At 34.0% G+C, this 16,095-nt stretch overlaps 1 protein-coding gene across 2 annotated transcripts in view; it reads right to left on the bottom strand.

Moving 5' to 3' along the window:
* CACNA2D1 (calcium voltage-gated channel auxiliary subunit alpha2delta 1) overlaps positions 1 to 16,095 on the bottom strand; it is a 436,751-nt gene that overhangs the window by 69,641 nt on the left and 351,015 nt on the right. For both annotated transcript variants that reach the window (XM_075144442.1, XM_075144450.1), the window contains exons 11-12: positions 15,226 to 15,384; positions 10,066 to 10,170 (exon numbers count right to left, since the gene is read on the bottom strand). In XM_075144442.1, the coding sequence (XP_075000543.1) occupies positions 10,066 to 10,170; positions 15,226 to 15,384 (264 nt within the window). The remainder of the gene's footprint in view (positions 1 to 10,065; positions 10,171 to 15,225; positions 15,385 to 16,095) is intronic.

The raw sequence follows: 16,095 nt of genomic DNA, 5'->3' as shown, positions 1-16,095 counted from the left end.
AACATTGCATATATACAGATTTACAGATACCACCTATCTTATGGATGGTTTAATAATAACAAAATTAATCATGACACAGTTCACTCCTATACTGAATGATATGCATTTTCATTTCTTTTGTAATCAGCTAAATAAACTAAATTTTCAGAAAAAAAAAAAAAAAGAACTGATCCTACATGCAATCCAAGGTAAAACAACCTTGGGGGTTGTCTATAGCCCTGGTGTGTTTAACAGTTTGTAACAGAGTGTTCTTAGTAAATCTAGATGTAAATTTTGTATTCACAATGGCTGAAAGAGAAGAGTAGAGACAACATATTGCAGTTAAATCACACTTTAGGTGACAAGATATAAGCTGTTTTTCAGTCTATGATGTGAGATAAGTCACTTTGAATCATCTCTCACAAAGTGTGTCTTTTTATTAAAAAAGAAGAAAAAAAGGTCTTCAGCCTTATTTATAAATATGCTTCTTATAGAGAAATTTATTATAGACGAAATATTTCTTTAGAGGGTTTTGGTTTTGTCTTTGTTTTTATTTTCAAATAAAATAGCATCTACAGACTAAGTTTGCAACAGAAAGCATTGAGGTTATTGTTGTTTTTCCTGTGTACATGTAGGACAGAGAATACAATATGGACAGTCTGCATTATACAATTCCTCACCTGCAAAGAGATGGCTTTACAAAATCATTTGTAAATAAACCAAATTCTTTCTTGTTGAAAAGATCCATTTAAATAAAGTCAGAATTACTAAAAAATACATTTGCAGCTTGCACTCCAGGTTCTTTGGTCAGTATGAATTAAACGTTTTCTTTTGTACATGACTAATAATGAGATTATGAAGCACAGAATTCCCACCTAAGCCTCAGCAAACACTGAATACATCATTTTGAATTTGATACAAGGCCAACATGAATACGACTTTGATTAAAATTACTGACTTAAAATAGAAGCTGAATGTAGAAACAGAGGAATGGAGACACCTAACAGGCTAAGAATTCAAATACTGCATATGGGGGATGACTCTGTTCTGGGAAAAAAAAGAAAAAAAAAAATCCCTATTTTTTAGGAATAAGACCTATAGAAATGTTTGTGAAAACCTCGAGAGAAAATAATTAAAAACTCATACTTGAATGTTATTTTCCATAACCATACAAGATTGCAAAGTCAGTTTCTCATTCTTCTATTAAAGACATTGTATTCTGTTTAGCACATTAAATTCTGTATATTAAATTCTATCCTGTTTAGTGCAAAAGATAAAAGAATGTGACTATGATTTCCTGGAGATATAACAGAGCAGGTTTTGGCCTTTTCTTTGGGACTAATCAGGATTTTGATTTAATAGTCACTTTCTAAGTAGAGACTGGGGTATTTTCTGTTTGTTTCTCACCAGAATACTCATCCCTTACTTGAAAGACTAATTTTTTTCTTGCTTTTTGTCAAAACTGAAATATTTTTTGCAAAATGTTATACAAAAAAGTCGTCTTAATTACATATAATAATTCTTACTCTTGACAAGTTTTCTCAAACAGTGCTCCCCCATCTCAGGTTCTGATATTCTCTCCTAAAAAACAACCCTTCCTTACAATGTCTGCAGCAATCTCTAATACTTTACATTTAAGTTGCACAGGGTTTCTACTTGCTTAAGTGTGGTTTACAGTAGACCTACACCTATGCTTTCTCATTTCCCATTTCATATCCTTTTCCTCTGCTATGCCTCTTGAATGTATAAACACATATTTCTTGTTATCTGAATGGACTGTAACTTTATTTCTTGAAATTTTCATTTCCTTCTTAACCTGTCATCTGTTTAGGCTGCTGCATGCATGCATCTTGCGCTACCATCTGTTTGTTTCAGCTGTTCCTTTATTCTCTTGCCTACTACAGAGATTCCCATTCTGTAACTTCTTCCTTTGAGCCCCAGTATAAAGTCTCCTGACATATTTCTGTCTGATTTTTCCACCAGTGCATCAGCAAATCTTTTCATTCAAAGATGTCCCATCCCATCTGAAACAATTCCATCTACTAATGGACTAATGCTCAGCTAATGCTCAACATCCATGTACCAGTTAGCTTAAGCAGTGTTTAGAAACTAAGATTTCTATCAAGTTTTAGAGTCACTTAACAACAGTTGATCCTTTTTAAAAATATATTCGGTTGTACTAGCTTAGTTACATTATTTATTCTATTAAGTGGACAAATTCTGCAGTTTCTTTCCAGAAAGCTGCACCTGTATACCAACATCGTAAAGTTAACATTTGGAAAACTCTATGCTTATATACTCTACACTATATATTGTGAATACACAAATTTCAGAATCGTGACTATATAACAGGAAATTTTATAGAAAAGCACCTCTTAATCTTCATAATGATATTATTTTTTTTCTTGTGTCCAGTTTTGCTTCTGTATCTGCAGAAACCAATTCTTAACTTTTTTTCTCCACTCTTATGTTTTTAAATGAATGGGATTTGTAAGTCTGTCTTACGTGGCACTTATAGCAGAACAACTTATATCTTCTCAGTCTACAGCTGCACTCGTTACAGTCAGTTCTTTGAGATTTACTTATGGCACTTCCTTCAATAAACACTGGAAGCATACAAAAATTATTTATAACTTTAATTATATAGGTTCATGCAGATAAAACAATATGATGGGAGACACAATTCCTGAATATCTTGTAGCGGCTTAGGAAAACTTCTTATTCTAGAAGATGCCAAGGACAGTTAGATTTATTTCTGAATTTTAAGGAGGAATTAACTGAAAATCTAGAAGAAAAACGATCATTTGAGTGAAAGATCAAGAAGTGATTTTTATATCGAGGAAAGGAAGGTATGACAGCAGTAAAACAAAGATAACATTTCAAAAAGACACTTCAGCAAACTCAGAGAACTAACTGGTTGAGTATCGTGGGAAGATAATCTAAAGAATAAAGGATTACAAGAAAGCTGGAAATTCATGAAGAGGAATACATTAAACATCCAAGAAGAAACTGCCTATATAATGTAAGATTAAAAATAATTAGAAAATCAAACACAGAAACTGAAATTGAAGGATACTTGTAAAAAGCAGCCTTTAGGGAAAAAAAGATTCAGAGAAAAGGGAAAAAAGCCAAATATGGTTCAATAATATAATGGAGTTGCAAAAAGGTAAGTTATATACTATGACGTATTTATCTAAGTGCTGCATGAAAAAAAAAGCCACAGAAAATACTCTGTTTTCTTGATACCACTTAAGTTTCTCTAACTGTTCAAGAGCATGTTTTAAGAAAGGTAGAGATAATATGCTATTATACACAATAGGGGAACAAATAAAGAATGAAAAGAATTTAAGATATAACTTAGGAGAATTTGAAAGAAATTAGTTTGTTTAGTTGAAAAAACAAAAGTTGAAAAGAAAAGTTGGATGAGGGTGACAACATAAAAATGGTTTCCTAAAATGTAAGAAGAAATTATGATGAGAATTAATTGTTCTCTGTAATGAATGTAAAATGAAAAAAAAAAAAATCTCTAAGCTTATTTTGCCTTAAGGAATTTCAGGGAAAACTTCCTAAACAAGTAGGTGTTGAAACAGAAAAAAAGTAAATACCTAGGGAAGCTGTGGAATTGGATACTTTAAAGAAGAGGTTACATAAACATCATCAGCCACGGCCTAGGTATTAAATTGCTCATTGTAGAAAGTCCCATTCCTCCAATTCTTGAATTACAGAAGAATACAGTCAACTCACATGGCATTTCACTGCAAACCTAAATTCATAAGAATGAATGCACGGTTAACACATGGAGAGACTGAGATGGGACCAACCTTCTGATGTCTAACCTCAACCAGTTATGCCATATGTAGCATTTTGTTTGTATAAATAAGTAAAATGAAGTCTGATTCTCTTGCTTTCATCCCAAAACAAACATAATGTGCTTTCTAGATTAAGTAATATCCTATCCTTGCTCCTTGATTAATCATTTTGTGCCATCTGCAGCATCAACCTCTAGGTGATGTCCTGAATCAATCACTATTAATGTAGTGGTTTGGAATTGAAGATCAACAAAAACAGAAGTATCAAATAGCCCCCTCCATGCCAAATTTGAAGGAAAAAAGCTGCCACTTGGGTTTTATGTAACAGATACGCGTGATTCTAATATGACCGATAAGGTTACTTTTCAACAAAGCTATATTAAAACTTTCATTAGCCTTCTGTAGTTCTCAACACCACCAAGTGGATTTTTATCTTGCACAGTAGATAAAAATGTCACATGGTAACCCAGACAGACTCATAAGCATAATGTAACAGCAGCCTAAAGAGAAACTCTGTACCAACACATGACTCTTTCTGTGGACACACGCATGAAAAGGCTCTTCTGCGTGCAGATCTTCTTCCTAAAATAAACCCTCCTCTGCCCCGCTGCACTTTCTGCTGCACCTCCTAAGTCTGCAGCAATCTTGCCCAGGAAACTTGTGTACATATATAGAACAGCACAGAGGATGTGTCGGCTGAAGGGAAAAGTAGGTGAAAAAGGGACAAGAAATATAAAGGATATGACTTCTTTATCGAAGCCTTTAAGAAAAACTTTAGAATGGATGTTATATAGTCTAAAGGTAAAGGGGTCAATGAAAGACAGTGTGAGAAAGGCTATGACAGACTGCTGTAATCCAACAGCATTGTCAGGGCATGGACACGTCGTAGTCATACACCAGCTTAGGAGAAGATTGCTAAAAGGACAATATATAGACATTTTTGAAAAAGAGTATCCTAAAAATCACCATACTCTGATTCCTAGTGGGGGAAGAGGGCTTCGCACACCATAAGGTAACTGTGGCTCAAAATATACGTTTATGGGGAAAAATTTGTGCCTAACATGATACTGAAAAAGAAATTGAAAAAAAAAAGTTATTGCATGGATTTACACACTTAAATAGCTTAGTATTGTGCAACTTGAATATTACTGAAGCATATTGGATAATGAGTGTCACAGGAGGAAGACTGTTGATATGGAATATTTAAATTCATTAATGTGGTGGCATTAATCTGTGTTAGGAACTCAGAAGCTGGGACAGTGTATATGTTGCAAGCCCTTCTAAGAAAACGAAGAAAGCTAAGAAAGAGGTAAAAAATAGATTATTTGCCTTAAGAATAAGATATTTCTTCAGTGAGCACTCTAATAACATAGTTTATACTTTATTTTGAAAGAAAAAGGAATGGGTTGTGGAATTTATAAGTACTGACCCAAGTTTCACCCAGAATATTTTAGCTTTACCAGTTGTGCGTGTCACAGTACATACAATAAATTAAAATTAACAGCTGGAAGGTGACGCACTCTTAAGACAGAAGTGATTAGGGAAGGAGCCAGGGAGCCAGTTTAACCAGCTAGCTGGAGATTTCTTCTACATGGGATTTCCTGTAACATCACTCCAAGAAAATTCACAGCACAGGGAGACTATCAGGACGAACGAGAAATATCTTAGCGTCTGGTTGTCTAAAGATCACAGAAAGCTAATGTAGAGAAGGCCAGAGAACAATCTACAATCCAGAAAGCTTAAAAACTGGCTTAAATTTTATCTGTCAAACTACATGCCATTCAGATATAAACCAGAATTTTGCTCACTTCAACCCTTAATTTCATTACTTTATGTTATATCCTGTGTCACAAGTCTATCACACACTCAGAAATGCAAGAACTGTCGGGATACGCTTTGACAGCTGTTAAGCTCTATTCGAAGTTCATATTAGCGTTGAGGAAGATGCTGTTTCTATTTTTGGCTCTATGAGTAACTCTAGAAAGTTACATTCATTCAGTCTGACACCTGATGAGAATCTCATGGCTATCCCAAGTGGAAACGTCATGGGCTTTTTCAATGGTCATTTGTAGTCAGGACTAACACTTTCAGCCTTGTCTAGAATGATTCATACATCATTGCCTAGGTTAACACAGTTTTCTTTTTAGTTTTAGTGACTTCCAGTTGCGCAATATGGATTCAAACCAATGAAGAAAATGATTCTCTCCTTTGACAATGACAGTAGGAGGTATTTTTGTTTTAGAAGAAATTTTTGCAAGTGCTTTCTCATAGATATTTCATTTTATCATTTTATTGACATGCTGAATATGTTCCATTTGGAAGAAGTCACTGCCAGTCGTAAGCTTTCCAGTGGACTTACAGAAAGCTGGAGCCTTCTTCCACAGGATCTCTATCACTGTAGCAGTTCTGTGCCCACCACATACAGATATTTTTAAATGGAACTGTTGGAAAACTTCTCTGTATACCATTTACTCTCAAATGATATTGTCAGAAAAATCTATACAAAATAAGATTGTATTAATCATGACAAATCTGTGGGAATGGAACATGAGACCCACCTTATGGTTCTCCTCCTACCTGAGGGGTCAGATCTTCTTGCCTGTGTGGGTCAGATCAATCCATCTGACCCACACAAACCTCTATCATGCCAGGAAACTTCAAACAACTGAAAGTGCAAGAGTTATGTTTAAGGCCTTTTCCTATTCACATAAGTTGAGCAATCCTTCAAATCACAGATTTTAGGGTGCGCAATCTGCCCCAAAGAGCTGTAGTTAGTTTTCTGTTTTCAACCTGAATTCAAAATTCTCAGGATGGAGAACGCCTACTGGGCCTACATTTCAATTAAATTTATATTGGTATCTTCGATGAAGTCATCTGTAGTATGAGTGCAAATAAAATGAAAATTTACCACCCCCATTCCTGAAATTTAGCACGTGTGTGGTATTTCACACATTTAATGTGAGTGCCTCAAATGTCACCGTAAAGGTAAACATGCCAGTTTTTAAATATCAGGCATAGCATGTAGTTGCAATCTGACAATAAAATCTGGCTTTATAAAGGGAAAAAGTCATGCAAAGATGAAACACAACTGTGATTTTCCACTTCAAACAGATGAAAACTAAGAATGTGTCTCCTCAAAATTGTGTTACATAAGTTTTATAATAACCCTCATATTCATAATGTAAATGATTTGCAAAGATAGAAAATTATTTTAAATATGTCTGTATGCTATTTCGAACAGATTAAACCCCCTAATTCAACAGGACAATTTTCCAGCCTCTAGATTCTAGGCTGCTCTTTTAGTAGTTTCCAGTTGTTTATTGTATTCTTTCACTTCTTAACTTGAAGGTTGCACTAAGGGCACTGCAAACAAATGTACTAAGTCATGTCATCTGATGGGCCAAAACATATTGAAACTTCCTTCATGCCAAGGAATTACAAAGTAACTGACGAAGAACTGATGAAGAAGAAAGTATTTTTACACCAGGAAGATGAAAACAAGGATTAATAGATTTGAATGAATGGTCTTTTGTTTATATGAAAAAAAAGTTTACAACACAGTGTACCTAAGATGGGAAGTGACTGGCTGTGATATAAGACAATAAAGATCCATCTTTTATATACTGTATGCAAAACACAAAGAAAAATGCTCAGAGCAGGCAAGAAAAGACATCAGCTGATACATCTTTATACTATGAAGTGCTACTACGGTAAAACACAGAAAACTTTTTAACATCTTGCATTGAATAGTCTCTCTACAAACGATAATTATAAAATTGGTCTTACATTCAATGGGCTATTTGTGAAATAAATTATAAATTTACTACAATAAAGACAACAGCATCTAGATCCACATATCTTTAAATATCTTATCACTTAATATATGAAAGCAGCCTATTATGCAATCTAAAAAGGTAACACTATGTGACTATGACTTTACAAAACTAAAAGTATATGTGTATTTCTCATGTTAGAATGTCAATTATATTATTATGCTCTACTGGATTAAGATTAACATTAAATTACACAGAGAGGGAACAACAAGAGAGCTTACATGTTATCGTTCTGAAATCAAGTGTAGTCTTACTAAGGAGAGCATGACCACAAACATATTTTGCATTAGTCTTATTTTTAAAAATATTAGAATGTTATGAAAGATTGCCAGTGGGGTTTCATTATTATTTCTAAAGATTAATTTACTGGTTCAATCTCATTAGAAGTTTTTCAACCATAAATTTCCCTTCAACACCACAAGGATTTTTACTGATTGAAAACTATAAGGAGAAAGCAAAAGTTTCTTCAAATTATACCTGCAAAAACTTTCTTAGTATTTCTTGTATTTCCAGTGTCACCTTGGAGAAAACCAGTAAGGGATGGCATCTAGCAGCCCAGTACTTTATTAGACAAGTAACAAAATGTAAGTGCTTACTAAGATTTGAACATGTATATACATATTACTTGATCAAGTGTAGGAAATTTGCCTTGCATTGCATCTGCACTGCATTTAATTATATAAGAAAATATACTTAAATAATCAGAAATCCATACAGTGGCCATTATCACCATTACACATTTGTAGTATAAAATGAAACCCCCAAATCCTCATTCACTAGAGGGAACAGGAAAGTGAGAGTGTATTGTGTTATATACAACAGTATATATGGAACCAACCCAACCCTTGGCAATGCAAATTTACAGTATTAAAGGATGCAGTAAACTAACCATTTTAAATTAGTAAATCCTACTTTTTATTTATTATACTTCACAGAATAATCGATCGTCAGGCATGATGTGAGTAAGATCACAAATCTCAGCACTGCAAATCAGTTTTGTTGTTTGGACTGAATATTTTACTATACTTTCCTCCTAACACAGCAAATTAAATAGAAAATAATAAGAAATTAATCATACATCTTCTCCCTTATGCATGTATTTCATTTAGCTGATGGCTTTTGTTGTAACACAATAAAAGCTACCAAGTCCAAATTTGAAGAGGAATCTCTGCATATATTTTCAGAATACAGACAAGTTGCTATGATTTCAGTTCTTCCTTCTAATTGTCAGTTTAAAAAGTACTTTCAGCTCAGACACAAAGATTAACTAAACCCCACCATATCATTCTGTGTGAAACACTATTATAAAGCAGACACAAAATGATTATTCAAGGTCACTGAGTGAATCACTGGTCGAGATGGAAATTGTGCCTTGCATTTCTAGTTCTCCTTTTGAAGGGATTAATTCAAATATATGAGGATTTCCAGTGAAATACTTCCACTGCTTTATATATAAGCATCTATGGCAACTGTTAAAAGTGTCTCGGTGAATTGTGATCTAACTTCTAGCTGCCTTTTTTGAAAACAAAACAAAACAAAACAAAAAGATGCACAAAAGCCCAGTATAGGCACAACCCCAAGCACTAGAAAAGGTAAATTCTTAGTTGTAGTGTGAATCCAGCTCATTTTTAACTTTTATTTAGAAAGTGATTAATCTTCTAAATATAATGATTTGCACTAAAATGTAGGAGACAATTTACAAAGCTGTTTTATTTCACAGACACATAGAGACACATTTTCATGCATTTTTACATCTATAAGTATGCAAAAGCCAGACCAGAAGTTTGATTAGATTCAAAACTTAAATCAAAAACCAGCACAGCTAATAATCCAATCTAAGCTGAACAATACAACTCATCCAGTGATTCTCGTGTCAAGCCCATAATTCTGGTTGAACCACAGATCAAATTTCATCAATAGAAAGCCATCCCACGCCTAGCTAAGACATTCAAAGGTATAATTAGCCTCACTGGGAAAAACATGTGGGTTTGTTCCAGCCCAAATCTATTCAGATTCAGATTCTAAACTTGAGATCTGGTTTTGCCTTTGCCTGAAGAACAACAAAAACACATAGAAAATATTCACAGTGAGGAGATACAGATATATCTCATATCATTTAACTACCTGTGTTTCTGCTTGATAATGCAAGGATTACAGTAATACAAGAAAAATGTCAATAAAAAGTTTAATTCTTTATGGCTTATGGTATGCTTTTGCACCACTTGACACCATGAGTCACAAGGTGTAAAATATTAAATATATTTTATGTTTTTTTCAAAGAAATGTTATAGATTGAGAAAGCTTTAAGTGCCTTAAGGTTCAATACTAATACGTTTTTAAAAAGTACTTTATACACATGCCAAAAATGCTTTTACTTCCATATTTAAATGTTCCTTTTTGTGCTGTTGTATTTTATGCAGTAAAATCTTTCATATATCACTTACTTTTTTGTCTTCATTATATTTATGGAAAATTTCTTGTGCTCTTTCTTCACCGCCATCCGTAAACAACATAATAATCTTATTGCAGTTAGCTCTAGAGACACTGTGCTGTAGGAGATACAAACAGAAGCTTTTTTTTAATTTCAGGCTATAAGGAATAACAACTGTTTTATTTGATGGCTTTTATATCAACATGCTTTAAAACAGTAATGGCAAAACTTCCAAAGTCTTTTAGAATTTCATTCAATACCCACTTCTGAATGAAAAAAACAAAAAACAAAAAACAAAAAAACAAACAAACAAACAAACAAACAAACACAAAAACCCCAAACCAAAACAAAACCATATTTCTGTTCCATGAGAGTTAAATATGACTCATTTCAGGTCTGGCGCCTCACAGAGGAATGGGGATCTGGTGGCTCCTCTAACCTCCAACAACACAAGGAAAGCTCTTTAGCTCATGCGCATTACATCAACCCCACAGCATTCCTCTACAGATCTTCTGAATGGGACTTGTACAGTGAGGGCCTCCAAACATTTTCACTCTTCTCTTTTCTCATCCTTACTTTTTTCCTTACCCTTATTGTCCTTGTGGAAATCTGAGAATAACAATCCTCTAATGAATTACTGAATATTCTTTTTTTTTCTGCTGGACTCCTACTCACAGAAACTATCAAGCTCACTGACCACTTAAATGAAAACTCTGATAATTTAGGCATCCTATAGGTACATCTAAAAAATTCTACTTCATAAACTTAGAAAAATTTTTGCATTTGCTGGTTTTGTCACATTTCTTAAAATAAGCTCCATTTTCCACTTCTTTAATTCTTTCCTGATTTTTTTTTTTTTAATACAATGAAATGAGTAGCTAACCTTTAGAGAAGTATTTTAAAACAAGGTTTACACAATATATTGCAGCCAAGATATGGCCACTTAGAGTATTAAGATCTCTCCATCACCTACTTCTCTAATTAGATTGCAACTCAGAGGTGAAGAACTGAACATGTTCCATTATTTCTGCAGAGCAAGCCTGGAATAGAGAGAATTGAAAAGACCCTCTGACTCCTAATTCAGCAGTCAAAGTAACTAGTAAAGCCACTGGGAAAAAAACAGTTTGTTGTGCAAAGGAATAAAAACATTGTTCCACACCCACAACAGTAGAGAGAGGAATAGGAATTTTGGCTCCTTATGAAAGGAGCCAGAGGCTTCTCCTTTGGCATTCACCTTCTTCCCTTATTCCCTAAAAGTTAAGAATCTAGTCTAAGCAAATTGTTCATGAATTTTACAGTCAGTGTTCCTTGTCCTCTGTGTTGCATAAAAATGCTCCTAGTCAGACACATCTTGGTAATTCGGAGTAGTGGGATGTGACAGAGTAAAACCCTTAGAGATTCAGTAAAATAAATTCAACTTCCCCTTCCAAAAGCCTGAATTTTGCTGTATGAATTTACTATATGGTCAGGAAAAGAAATAAGAAGGTCATCCTTACAAAGTACCTAGTTGTCACTTGCTTTAGTCTTTGTGATTGGATAGTGACTAACTTTCACCTGGCTAGTCAGGTGAGATGATCCCGCTCCCTTTCATTACTTTTCATCATTCTCTCTGATCTGTTTCCTTGTTCTTCTGTAATAAAGAGATGAAACACCAAAGCCAGCCCTCAAACATCAGCCAATAATCCTCAATATTGCAGCTCCACAGTTCTACAGTGCTCCCAGAAAACTAAAATACAAAAACTTTATTTGCAATCACTATGCTAACAGATGAATAGTTATTCCTCAGACTTGTATTGGTAGTTCAATATTCAGTGAATAACTACTTATTTAATAATTTGATAAAAACAAGTCCAAATATTTTCTTACATGTAACAACACATAAACCCCACTTGAAATCAATACATTTTCTCCAATTTCATCAGCACACTGTGTTTCATTTGGAATTAAATAATTTATGACCATTTTTTGCTTGTGAAATATAACCTACAAGATACTGCTTTGGGCTGCAATCTTTTTGATATTAAAAAAGTAATAAAAGTAGAGTTGGATACTTCATAAATAAAAAAACGCACCTACATTTACAGTGATTTAATATACGGGCCAAAATAAAATCAAAGGGAAAGCAAAAAGATGACAAGGAAGGGGACCAAAGTCTGCTCATATTATAAAACATTCCTATTGATTTTTAAATGAGCACTATTATGGGCAATATGAACTTGAGCTAGTCTCTGTTTTAACTAAATCAGGATTTTTTCTAGCAGCTTTCTTACCTCATGCTAATACAGTATCAGAAAAATGCTTTCTCTTTACCTCCTAGTACTTACAGAAAGGCATTTACTTACACTACACTGTTTAGACACTAAAGTCATGCCACGGAAAAAAAATCCAAGATTTTAGCCTCCAAACAATGTTGGAAATCTGAATATGAATAAGCTCAAATAATATGATATTTTCCCACCATAAAAACTTTGCATCCTGATGAATGAACTTTACAGATCAGTTTCTTACAAGTGATCAAAAGGAAGGCAGAATTGCCTTTACAACACATCTTCCCCTCCCACCCCCATTTGCCCAAAGATGGAGAGATACTAGCTCAGGGAGTGAATATAAGTGATTTTGTAAGGCTGATGAAATAATTTCATAATCTCTCTGAACAGTTTGCCTCACCGGCCCAATGGATGGCTCTGCCCTCCCATCACAGCTGAAGAGGAGTGTGTTGCCTATACAGCAACTTCCCCGGGACAAAAAATAGCTTCTTAGCTTAAACCACAGAAGAATACAAGTTGGAACTGAGTCTACGTGTTCATTTTTAGCTCTCTCTTGCACTTGGTAAAGGCCTTTCTTTTTTTTCTTTCAAAAAAGCAAGCAAGACGTGATCCATTTTATACTGTGCCTAAAATTGCTTTTGTTTTATATGAGTTTCACATCCTTAAAATTAACTCATAAATGGCAGGTCAGGATTATACCTTGTGACATGACACTTTAGGAATGCATTTTTCATTATGAGTTGCAAGCCACAGAAGGATGAAAAGGTAAACCAAGGCAAAAATCAACTACTTGAATCAAGAAGAGATTATTTCAAGGTAATTTTTTTGACAAATCATAGTTATTACGATATGGGGAAAAAACCCTCCTGAATTCCTGGAACTGAAGTATTACTATTTTCAAAGAAATAGCAAGCTAATATAACAAAAATAATGGAAAAATACTGCATAAAAATGATGGAATCCAGATTATTGATACTCACTTGAATTAATATGTTGAAAAAACCTGAAGTGTCTATTTCCATCTAGCAACACATCAGACAATAAGTTTTTCATGGCACAAGTAAAATATTACTTTGGTACTCAAGAAAATTGTTAGAAATAACTGTCATCCAGAAATAGAACCCACAAAATTATTGAGAGAATTTGAGCTGTTAAAAACTATTCCATTTCCATGGACCTTAAAGCAATTGGACTGTTTGAATTCATAAATATATAACTGGAAGCTATCCCTAAGCGTATTTTTTTTATTATTTGTTTAAGCCTGTATTATATCATCCTATTATATTGTCTTGTCACCAGAGTCTAGCGCTAACTCCATCACCAGCCCTTTACTCTTCCTGCCAAATGGATTTGCCAATATCTGGAGAGGACGACTGTACTTCTGTAACCTAGTGCAATCTCTTAATTTCGCTTGACATCCACAATGTCCAGCCATAATTTACAGGCTTGCAAGAGATTGTGTGAGGCTAATCACACGTCTGTCTCCAGCTACGAGAGAGACGGTTCCACTATGAGACTGATCTCCAATTATTTTTTTAAGCAATTTTTTTTAGTCCTACAAACAAGTCCACTTTGAGGCTTCCCCTGTGCTCAGGTCTTCTGAATACTGCCTGCACACGAAGTACAAATCTGGTGCTGCACCAGACGTAATACAAACTGTTAATCAAATATAAATATTATGAGGAACAAGCTGTGTTTGGCAAAATTTATTGTGTCTTGCCGGTTCCCTCTGAAGGAGATGAATGAAGAAAAAGGGAAATGCGGTTCTGCCCGGTCCGAAAAAGTCCAACAGCTTTTAAAATCCTGTTTGCAGTTTTATATAACCATCAGCAGAGGGCACACAATCATTTCCCCACCAAACACCTCTGTTCATCTAAATAGTGATCTGCTGCGAAAATACCCTTGAAAACGTATTTTCTTTTCCTCCATCAAAATTTAACAAGGTTAGGAATTTTTCAACAATCTGTAGCCCTAAGCTGCATATACAATGGCAGGGAAGTGCCCTGAAGTCCAGAATCTGGCAGATTAGAGGAAAAATTTAAACATTTGTACACTGAGAGACATAACTGATATACTAAAAGTAAAAAAAAAATATATTTTATATTCATTAAGCTAGATCCTTAACTTCTGTAAATTGGTATAGCTTTATTTACACGAAAGTGAAGATCCAATATGCAGTCTTTATGAAGGTGAAATGTAGAATTTTTTTAAACTACACAAACTTCAAAAAAAAAAACCTAATAAAACCCCAACATTTGTGGTAAACGGGAAATGTTACTACTTAGAAAGCCAGTGCTTGGGTGCAAACTAGAAAGTTTGCAATTATGTAATTAAAACATGGAGACAATGCATTTAGTTTTTGAGGAAACTACTAATTTTATGCATGGCAAGGAGAAAGGAATTAGAATACTCTCAAGTGCCTAATATTCCTCTGTTAACTAAGTAATTTGCTCCCCTCTGTCCTGCTCAAGCCATGATCAACTATATATGACGTGATAAATACAAAATTGCAGGTTAACTAAATTTTGTTAGGAGATACTGTGGTAAAACTGAAATAATAAACAACATTGTAACATTTTGTAGCCCTCCATTTTAAAATTACCTGCAAAACAACCACTACCACAGGTACGTGCCAACTGAGAATCACATGTTAAATGAAAAACTAGCTGAATGGATGAAGTGAAAAGAGTACAGCATATTGAAAACCAAATTTATTCCCAAATCTTAGCAACCTGCTTGGGGATCTGCAAAGAAAAAAACATATTATTGGGATAAATTTACTTCTTAAATAAGGTGTTGTACTGGTTATCACTCAGTTACATGATGAAAGAGCATTCAGTGGCCATCTGAATGTTCAAGTTCTCCTTCTTTACTTTAAAGCAGAGAGAGATTACTTTCATACTTACATTTAGCAGCTGTTCAAAAGCATAGCTAAAGCCTTTTTTGTAATCTGTGATTCCTTTAGCAGAGATTTTATAGACAGCTTCTTTCAGTTTCTTCTTGTTCCTCACATTAGCTTGGACAAGATGATTAAAGCAACTAACGTTCTGAGCATTATTGTTAAACTGTAAAATAAATAGAAATAGTATTAAAGACAGTTAATTCTCTTTTCTAGGTACTGTAGTAGTAAAGGCTAATGTTTTCTTAATCCATGAGATAAGGTATGTCACACCTGGATTTTCATTTCCATTACATTGAGACTGTCCAGCAGGGTCCAGAGATTTCAAAATTGGGCAATAAATATTAAAAAAAAAAAAAAAAAAGTATTTGATGCTTCGCTCTCTGTTGCAATCCAAAACCTTCTACTGTACTGGGAAAACTCCCACAAATTTTTTTTCAAGCTCATATAATGAAATCGAACTGAGAAACTCAGAGTTAGGGAAATAAAAAAACATGGGAAAATATTATTTTACTTTTTTTGATCACTGAAAAGTATTGGTTGAATTATCAGGTGACTTCCATATTGCACAAACTAGTCTGTCGCTAAAGCTGCTGTTTTACAATGAAACTTGCAGGTCATAATCAGTTAGTACATACATCTTATAGAAAACAAAATACACTCTTGGGGCAAAGGAAGCACATGAGAGTATAGCTGCAAGTAGAAGAATATTGTTAATAATAATAATACAAATTTGTGTATTGAGAACACACATATTTGTGCTCTCTTACCCACATATCAGTAAAGACTAGTCATTGAAAAATTCATTTATACAAAATTCTGACCTTTTTTAAAAGCATACATAGAAAATTTTTTTATGTGCAAAATGTTGTCTGCA

This window comes from Calonectris borealis, chromosome 1 (assembly GCF_964195595.1).
Source record: "Calonectris borealis chromosome 1, bCalBor7.hap1.2, whole genome shotgun sequence".
Taxonomy (NCBI): Eukaryota; Metazoa; Chordata; class Aves; order Procellariiformes; family Procellariidae; genus Calonectris; species Calonectris borealis.
This window is presented reverse-complemented; position numbering and strand designations above follow the sequence as displayed.